We start from the raw sequence: 9,548 nt of genomic DNA on the forward strand, positions 1-9,548 counted from the left end.
AATATCAGTTTGAATCTTTAGAAATGATGCAAATGTGAGAAAAAGCAAATAAAAATATAATGTGTGACTGGTACAACCTGCTTTAATTTAAATAATACATGTCAGCAGTTTATTTGAGTTCTAAGATTTTTTTAAATGTTAAAATATTGATATTGAAATGTATGAAATCATGATCCAACTAGGGCTAATTTTTAAATATTTGGAGAATAAATTATTGGACGTGTATACGATATATATATTCATAATTCTGCAAATATGAATTTAATGGCACATTAATCACATGAATCAGGCAGGGTAACTTTGATTTTTGAAACATTTTCATAGCATAATTTTTTAATTAGTAAATAAATTTTTATTCTGTTTTTTTTTTATAAAATATTATGGAAATATTAAGCTATTAAAGAAGTATATAGCATTGCATTTAGTTTAAAATATGTTATTCTTTTGAATAGAAAGAATTTGTTTAATTAACAGCAGCTTACTGAATCATCAATTATTATTGTGTACAAGAAATATGTAATAAACCAAAGATTTATACACTAATTATGAATTAAACATAAATGAGACATATAATGTATGATTTTTATTGAAATCGACATACATATAAATATATAAGAAATTGTTTGAATAATTTTAAATACAACTTTAAGTTATTTTAATATGACTTAAATTATTAATGATCTGCAATATCATAATGATGTATCAATATTCAATTTATTGTATATTGGAAATTATATCATTATGTATAGTCTATTTCAGACTTTTATTTATTAATAAAATTTTAATATATAAATATTAGCAAAAAACAATAGAATAATCTTTGTCTTTAAGATCCTCATTTAAGTTTTCTTTCGTTTCCTCATTTAGCAGTTCAAAATAGAAAAAATTTCAAAGTGAATTAATTATATTATAAAATAAAAAACAATATCAATGAATGATTTGATCATGGTTAAAATTAATTAAATCATAATAAAAGTAGTAATATTTTGAGAAAAAAAGAAGCTGATTGCGATAGGCATATTTTTAAAGTAGTATATAATGAGAGAAAAAATAATTAATATCATTATAGATAAGGTATGGATAAGGAGGATAAGGACTTTACTAATTCTACCAATGCCGTTTATTTTCTTATTTTCTAAATATGTATTTAATCGTTTTGTGTGCCGAAACCCTAATATTTGTATTCGTTATTATCTTGGAAGCAAACCTTTATGTTTCTTTTATCTGTGAACTACACCAACTCGCCTCACAGTGAGAAGTTGCCTACAGGTTGTGACACATTATTATATTTTTCTGTTGTGACATATCATGACAAGATGACATGCTTTGATAGTTTTTATTTACATTTGTGTTTACCAAGAGAGAAGTATAGAACGGTAGAAATAATAATTTAATTTATTTTATGTAACTTTCTGTTGTGAATTAAACTCTTAAGATAAAATGAATATTGAGGATAGGAATAAAATTACCCAGCATTTAGTAGAACTAATAGAACTAACAAAATTAGACATACTGCTACCACGTTTACTGCAAAAAAGAATTTTTACTGAAAGCATGATTGACAGATTCAAGGTAATATAAATAATGAGTAGTAAACAAATTATAAATATGTACTGAATAAATGAAACATTTTCCTCTTTGATATTATGTGATTTCTTCCTTAAGATTTATCATTTTCACGTTATTTTGTCATATGTATTAATTTCAATTATCTTTCCATTTTATAAATTCCATTGTAGACATTTTGTTTAACTATTCTATTTATTTCTAATTTTATCAGAATAAGTTGGTCACAGAAAGAGATAGAAAAAGAGACTTATATTTAGCAGTTCAAAAACGTGGTCCTACTGCATTTACCTCACTAATAGAGGCTCTCGAAGAAACTGCTCACTTTAATTTAGCACGATTGTTGACTTCATCTAACGATGATAATAACCAAAACTCTTCATACATTCTTAACAATCAACAAAACAATTATGAAAGAAGTTTATCTCAGACGTCTAATAGTCCAACTGAGGTTACACAACATATACATCCTTATGTTGCCACCAACATCGAATAATGAGGCAATAAAGCTAGCGCAATAGAAAATCAAGCTCAGGTTGATATGTCAGTTAATCCAATTTTGATTAAAGTAAAAAAAGGCACTCAGTTTTATGACATGATGGATACTGAAGAAACTAAATATCCAATGAGATCAAAAAAAGAGGTGTCTACCTTATCATAAATAATATAGAGTTTGTCAATGATGTAAGATAATACAGTGAAACATAATTGTCTTATGCTTGGCTTCTAATACTAGTTAATACTTGTCTTTATAGTGCGAACAAAAACGACTGGGGGCTGAAATAGATCACAGCAATTTACTTGAATTATTTAAACAAATGGACTTTATTGGAGAGGATTATATGAATCTTAATATGCATGATATACAAACCGTTGTAACAAAGTTTTCTTCAAATACGGAACTATTACATAAAACTGACTGTTGCATAGTTGTTGTAATGAGCCATGGAAATGATTTTAAAAGAGATGGATATATTTTCTCATATGATCATAATCCAGATATTTATCATGGATTACTGACTGTTTTAATAACCGGCAATGCCCTTTATTACGTAATATACCTAAAAATTTATATTTCAATGTTGTAGGTATGTTGAAAAATATGCTTTGTTTTGAAATTATAGTGCAATATTAACACTTATTTTTTGGTTTATGAGTAAATGTTATAGTAATTCTTAATTTTAGGGGTGATATTTCAGATAATTCACTTAATGATGCACCTACTTCTAAATTAGCTAAATCTATGGTTGATGGAGGATCAACTATGCGTGCTATGCCCACATGTAGTGATATGTTAATTTGTCATTCCACAATACCAGGTAATATTTTTTATTCTATATAATACAATAAAAACAATGGATATAACATTCATAGAGATATAAAAAAACAATTTAGGGTTTCAGTCCTATCGGGAGGCAGAAACTGGTACTTGGTACATTAATACAATTTGTAATATATGGGCAGAGAATGCGTGTGATACAGATGTTGAAAGTATGATGAAGCAAGTTGCTGTAAAATTCAGAAACTTTTAACATCTGATAATAAAATTCAGACACCATATTATGAAAATATCAGTTTTAATACTTGTTATTTTCATCCAGGGTTATATATTGATACGTAAATACCTAAACTTATTTTTAAAAGACATTTTATTAGTAGAGATATAACAATGAATTTTATATATTTTATAATTAACTAAATGTGATTTTATACCCAGTTAATAAAAAATTGTAAATAGAAATATAATTTATATATTTTTGAACAGTTGCTACAATAAATATTTCTATGTTAATCTAAAATTTAAGTTTATGCAGGGCCTCCACGATTGATATAATCCACTTCATCTAGATCAATGTTTCGTCTTCTCCATTTTAGAGGTAGTTGCCAATCTTCAATAGCTTCTGTCGAATAAGCACTTGACATCTAAATAATAAGTGAGTAAAATTTTTTATATACAAGATCTGTCATAGAAATTAATTTCTTTCAATGAACATTTAATCGATTTACATGTATAAAAATATGGTTTCAAATATGCTATTATAAAGAACATACTAATTATACATTACTTACATTCATTGAATTGCCTTGACTTTGATTCTTTGAACCACTAGTATTATGATCAGCAGAAACTGCGGCCCCCTTTCTGAATTTTATCATAGGTATTCTAGCCTTCGCGCTTTGAAGCGCTAATGATCTTACAGATCCAAGAAGTACCATAATTGTTATTGTAACTGCAAAATAAAAAATCGAAATTAATGCTATGGTAATAAAAATACAGTAAAAAAATAGAAATGTTATCTTATCACTTTCATACCTCGATTTCGATTACAAATGACAGCTCGTTGACAGTGTTGAGCTGTCAAATGGTGTTTGTAAAGTAATTATAAAAATAGAATGTGATTGTAAATCGAGCCGATAAATAGTAATACAAATAGTATAATAATACTAATAATACAAAAACTTAGATGATATGGCTATAGTTATATTTTTAATTTTAGTTTCCTTTTTTTTTTATTTAAAAAATCAGCAATGGCAACACTTCGCTAGAGATATTTTTCATTGAGGCGATTGAGACTGTTGTTTATCTAAGAATAATCATAAATGCAATTAACTTTTTATATGTCTTTTTAATTTTTTGTTATGTAACAAATGTATTATAATTGTCTTTTTCATTTACATAGTTTATTTATATATTATTTAGGTTGTTGTTTTTCTATGGTGGCAGCGCCGGAAATGTACAAAATCGGTTACATCCGTTACCTGGCAACGAGAAGAGGTATTGAAAAAGTAAATAAACAAGGTATTTGAATACTTCACGTAATTCAAACCAATTGTTTATAATATAGATATATTATTTGAAAACATATGTATGCATAATAAATTATAAGGTGTAATTAATTATGTCTTGTCGAGTATCGTACACATGGCACCACGATTTTCCCAAGTTGGCGAAAGAAGCTGGCTTCTGTTTTAACGATCCTTCGCTACCGGGAAAATTTGATTGGGCATCTATAGGTTAGAATCTATAATTATTGTTAATATCACTTTTAAACCACTTTATTATATTTATCATGATTTATTCTTTAGGCAGTGTAGATGTGGATCGAATTTATAGAGAAAGAGATTTTGCAAGTCTTGAATATTCTCTTCAATATATTTTGGATGGCCCCATAGGAAGTCTCCTGGAATCTCGAGCATTAGACGCAGCAGTTAGTAAGCTCTTCCGAGTGTCTCAGTTAGCAATTCAGTATTTATTGTTTTGCAAACAATTTCTGGACAGAAGTGTTACTGTAATGAGGGCAACCATAAAAGAGCAACAGAAGGTATAGGTGAACACAAAATTATAATAACTTTAAACAATTTATTGATATGATTCATTATCTAGATAATGAAAATATTATCAAAGCTTTGATAATGGAAATTTTAATCTAATTTCATGTGAAAGTAGCATTAGCATTCAATATACATTTAATTAATTAGATTCAGATCAGAATCCTACTAAAAACGCCATTAATTAAAACATGATCATGATATGTTATATTGTATTTTATTTATATTTTGTATATGTTTTTTAATTAATATCTTTAATAATAGCTGACTACATTAATATATTTAGATGATAAAATATATTTTGTTCATATTACTTTTCAGGAAATTACTAATCTAAAGAAGAATATAAAATCCAAAGATGACCAAATACAAAAATTACGTCAAAAGAAAATAGAGAAAGATTTTGCTCTAGAATCTGGAAGAAGTTTACCTATAATTCACTCCCATGGTTTGGATCCATCTTGCCATGTTTGTGGAAAAACATTTCTAAACATTGTCTACCTCCAGGCTCATTTGCAGAGACGTCATAAAGATGAGCAACCAGAACGAGATAGTGGTCCAGTTGTGCATCAAAATCAGGTATGTTACACATCTGATCTATTATATTTTTTATCTAATACCATATATTTCTTTTGCTAGTTAGATATCAAGTCCATGCAAAACATTACAACAAATGGTCAAACAAATGTTGCATCAGGTGAAATGCCACCATTGGCCTCTTCTTCTGCAGTGGTTATTCCTGATTCTCAACATATAGATATTGTAAAATTGCAACTCGAGATTAAACAACTAAAGGAACGACTGGCTAATGCAGAGAAAACTCTGGTAATTCATTTGTAATTCTATTAATTTTTTAGTTTTAATTTTTGGAATACATAATTTATTTAACATTTAGATTGCGAGTGAAGAAATAGATTTATGTAAAAGAACAAGTGATAGGAAATTTCAAGACGCGAGTGTAAACACTGATCAGCCAGTTGTAGACAATAATATATTAGGCGAAGATAAATACGAACTAGAAATAAAAGATCTTAAGGAGCAATTTCTAAGAAGTATAGAAAGTCTAAAAGACAGGACATCGTGGATGGAAATTAATAGAAAAATAGAAGATCAAGAAAACCTTTGGAAAAATCGATGTGATGCTTTAGAAAATAAATTTGATCAAGATACCAAACATCTTATGCAAATCTTGAGTGACATAAAGCAAGCTAACTACAATCCGCATCAAGTATGAAAAAGGCTCACAAGAAAAAATCCAAACTGCATCAAAATCTTTACGCTCTAGGACTACAGAGGATTTCAGTATCGATAAGGAAAATAAATCACAAGTCAACCCACTGCAGCCTTCTATAAATTACTTGGTTCTGATAATAACGAGCATAATCTTCTAAAAGAAAATTACAATCAAAAATTCCAGAAAGGTTTACATTAGCATCATTGAATGAGATGGGCTTTAATAAAAACCACGAAAAGCCTGATAAAATATCTCAAATCTCTTCAAAAAAAGATACGCGTACTCCTAATATTAAAGAAAAAGAAAATAATAATTTAAATAAAATCGTAGTAGAAGCTGATATTCATGACAGAGATGAAAATGAGGGATTAGTAGAAGAAATAACCAACAACCAAGAACAATCCTTGCATGATGAATTTCTGAAAACTAAGCCTTCTACTTCAAATATACAATATAGATCGCTTTCAAGGTAGGATATTCAATATATCTAGCTAATTATAATAGTTTACATGTTGAATACAAGGAAAGGTAATATTTATTTTTATTTAAAAATTCATAGTTAATCATGATCAAATAATTTTAATTTTTTTAAGTTTGCGGGAAGCTCTGTTTGAAAATCCAGAAGAGTTAAAAATGTACAGAGATTCTTTGATTGGAGATTTGGAACAAAGACTATGGAAATTAAATGTTGATCCATCTTCTAATGAAATGTTAGATGGGGATTATCAGAAATGTATGAATATTATCGTTCATGAAAGAAAGTTGAAGAGTAAAGTAAGTGACTATAGTGTTAAATCATTTTAATGATAATATATGACATAATTATAATTATATTTATATTTTGACGATCAAGGATTTAAATTTGAAGCCCTATATTTTAAAATTACTTAAATGTTTTCTTATCAGCAATTTACGAAACGTGGCGTAAACTTGGAAGAAGTTTACCAACAGTTAGAAGAAAGAATTGATGATGAAGTAGAAAACGCGGCTTCCCAAAGAGATGTTAGAACTAACGTTCAGAAAAGTTGGATCACAGAATATTCCTGGTTCCGTGACGATGAAAATCGTCGGTCTTCCATTTCTCCGAAAACGGGCAGAGTCAGGTCGGCCCTGAGTGCATTCAAAACGAAATCCATGGAAATTCTTCCTAACTTATTGAGAAAACATGATGTTAAAAAATCTCCCACAAAATTAAAAAGAGAATTGGATTCACAATTTAACCTATCATATGGTAACGACATATCATATTTTTCATTATTACTATAAAAAGAATCATATCATTTTTCTATTGTAGAAGATCAGGGAATTTACTTCGACGAGCGCGAAATTAATCAAAACATCATCTCCAAACACGGGCAAAACAAAAAATGTTTTTAAAAAAGGATGGATTGCATCACAGTGATAGTAATATCCCTTCAGATGATGAATCACTTAAAGAACTTTGGTAATGACCTGAAAAAAATTATTTTTAATAAATAATATTTATAATATAAGGCAATATTTTTTTATGAAACAGAAATGCGAGTCAAAAAGCCAATAACGTCGGTTTCGTTGGAAAAACTACTTGCTTATCCTATACTGAGACCAACACCGTTTGATTTCAATAAAAAAACCTCTGCAGAATACTACCACAAATCAATTGAAAAATGAAGAATCCGCCTTCTCACGGGTGGGAATTCTCACTTAATATATTATCAATTTGGGTTATGCACAACTCAAATGTGGGAGAAAATTTGTGCAATATATTTATTTATATAAATTTACAGGTAAAGAGGATTCTTCCTCCATCGATAACGTGAAAAATCTAACAGAAGAACAAGATGGAACCATAAGGATATTCACCAGCCCCTATCTGTGACCAAGCACCAGTCGACCGCAAATGAGTAACACTTCTTAAAAACTGACATGGATTCCCAAAGCAATTATAAAACTAACATTGATAGTTCCTGAAAATAAAAACATTCAACGATATATGTTGAATCAATGACCGATGATGAAAGTGAAGACAAATTACATCAAAATCATTCTAAAGATGTTGAAAATTCACCATTGAAAAATATGTTTGAAGTTGGATCTGGCGATCAAAGGAGCAATAAAAAACCGTTGTTTTTGATTTGGATGCAAATACTCATAAAACACTAAGCAGTGATGGTAAAAGTCAGGACGATTCAGATTTTGATTTATCTAGGTAATATTAATGTAATTCAGTTCAAAATAGCTATAAAGAGCAGCAAGTATAAATAATATAATATTTTATTACAGCATTCAAAGTCTAGGAATAATGAACACCAGATGATCAGTTACAAAGTGATTCTTCTATTCGAACAACATAAAACATTCTAATAAAAGTTCAAATGATTTGAAATTAAATTCAGAAATAACTATATAAAAGAGATTAAAGACATAGAATGTGCGCCAAAGCACATCAAAAACCATACCATTTTGCAACACCAAGAACGGAAAAAGAATGTAAATGTTCAAGATGAAGTATCTTTGAGTGATTTTAGCTTTTGAATACAAACGGATAGAGACAGATTCTCTATCCTGATGAATTATATGCCAAATCTGATATTATAAAACATGATAATAAATTTGATATTTTGAATATTACTCTGTAATTTTAGTACCTTCTTTGATATATTATATATTAATATTACCAAAAACGTATCAATTCATTAATGCTGATAGTTTTGAAATTTGAAAAAGGCGCGCCATTTATTTTTTGCTGTTTTTTACCATGGTAACCAGATAAAAGAGATAGCACTAGTAACCATGATCAAATTTAAATACGTTAACAAAATGTCAACCAAGCAAATTGCCAAACATTTTAAATGTCGTGGAGGTATTTATCCTCATTCTAATATTAAAAGATGACTGTACCAGATGATTTGGTAGACTGGTTGCACATCGTGGCCGGAATACAGTCCTCAGTCTATAATTCGAACATTCTGACAGGAAAACTTGGGCAGATCCAGATATAGGTGAGTTGCTAATAAAAAATTAGCAACATAATATTATCAATACATGAATTGCTATTATTTAATTCTATACTAGAATTCTTATTTCTTATGAAGGTGATTCTTCATTCAATCCCAAATGGAATGAGGAGGATGTTCATATAAAATAGGAAAAGCTATCATGGAAAATATAAAGTAGTTGATGGCTATCCAATAAATCATGTGGAAGAACTGGTTTAAAAAGGTCGTTGGAATTTAGGAAAATGGGGTCCAAATCATGCAGCAGACCCTATAGTTACCAGATGGAAAAGAAATATGAATGGAGATGTAATAAAACAAAAGATAGCAAAGTAATATATATATTTTTTTTAAGTTATTGAATAAAGAAAACATAAATCTTTTTATACTGATAGGCCTGTACTACAGTTATGTGTGATTGAGCGATTTGATTGTGGAGAACA

The 9,548-nt window shown here is 28.6% G+C and overlaps 2 protein-coding genes across 2 annotated transcripts; both read left to right on the plus strand.

Annotated features, from left to right (window-relative positions):
- The first annotated feature begins 1,413 nt into the window (after positions 1-1,413).
- Positions 1,414-3,098, plus strand: LOC113370325 (caspase Dronc-like). Its single transcript, XM_026610995.1, has 5 exons — positions 1,414-1,572; positions 1,781-2,017; positions 2,322-2,650; positions 2,752-2,885; positions 2,962-3,098. The coding sequence occupies exons 1-5, from the start codon at positions 1,441-1,443 to the stop codon at positions 3,096-3,098; spliced, it is 969 nt and encodes a 322-aa protein (XP_026466780.1). The 5' UTR covers positions 1,414-1,440.
- Positions 3,099-4,466: 1,368 nt separating this feature from the next.
- Positions 4,467-7,988, plus strand: LOC113370326 (zinc finger protein DZIP1L-like). Its single transcript, XM_026610996.1, has 9 exons — positions 4,467-4,581; positions 4,654-4,889; positions 5,218-5,475; positions 5,536-5,721; positions 5,792-6,089; positions 6,314-6,599; positions 6,724-6,904; positions 7,037-7,361; positions 7,897-7,988. The coding sequence occupies exons 1-9, from the start codon at positions 4,467-4,469 to the stop codon at positions 7,986-7,988; spliced, it is 1,977 nt and encodes a 658-aa protein (XP_026466781.1).
- The last annotated feature ends 1,560 nt before the right edge of the window (positions 7,989-9,548 follow it).

Source organism: Ctenocephalides felis, unplaced genomic scaffold (genome assembly GCF_003426905.1).
Source record: "Ctenocephalides felis isolate EL2017-DRISC unplaced genomic scaffold, ASM342690v1 CF-g0.4_SCAFFOLD_01492, whole genome shotgun sequence".
NCBI classification, from domain to species: Eukaryota; Metazoa; Arthropoda; class Insecta; order Siphonaptera; family Pulicidae; genus Ctenocephalides; species Ctenocephalides felis.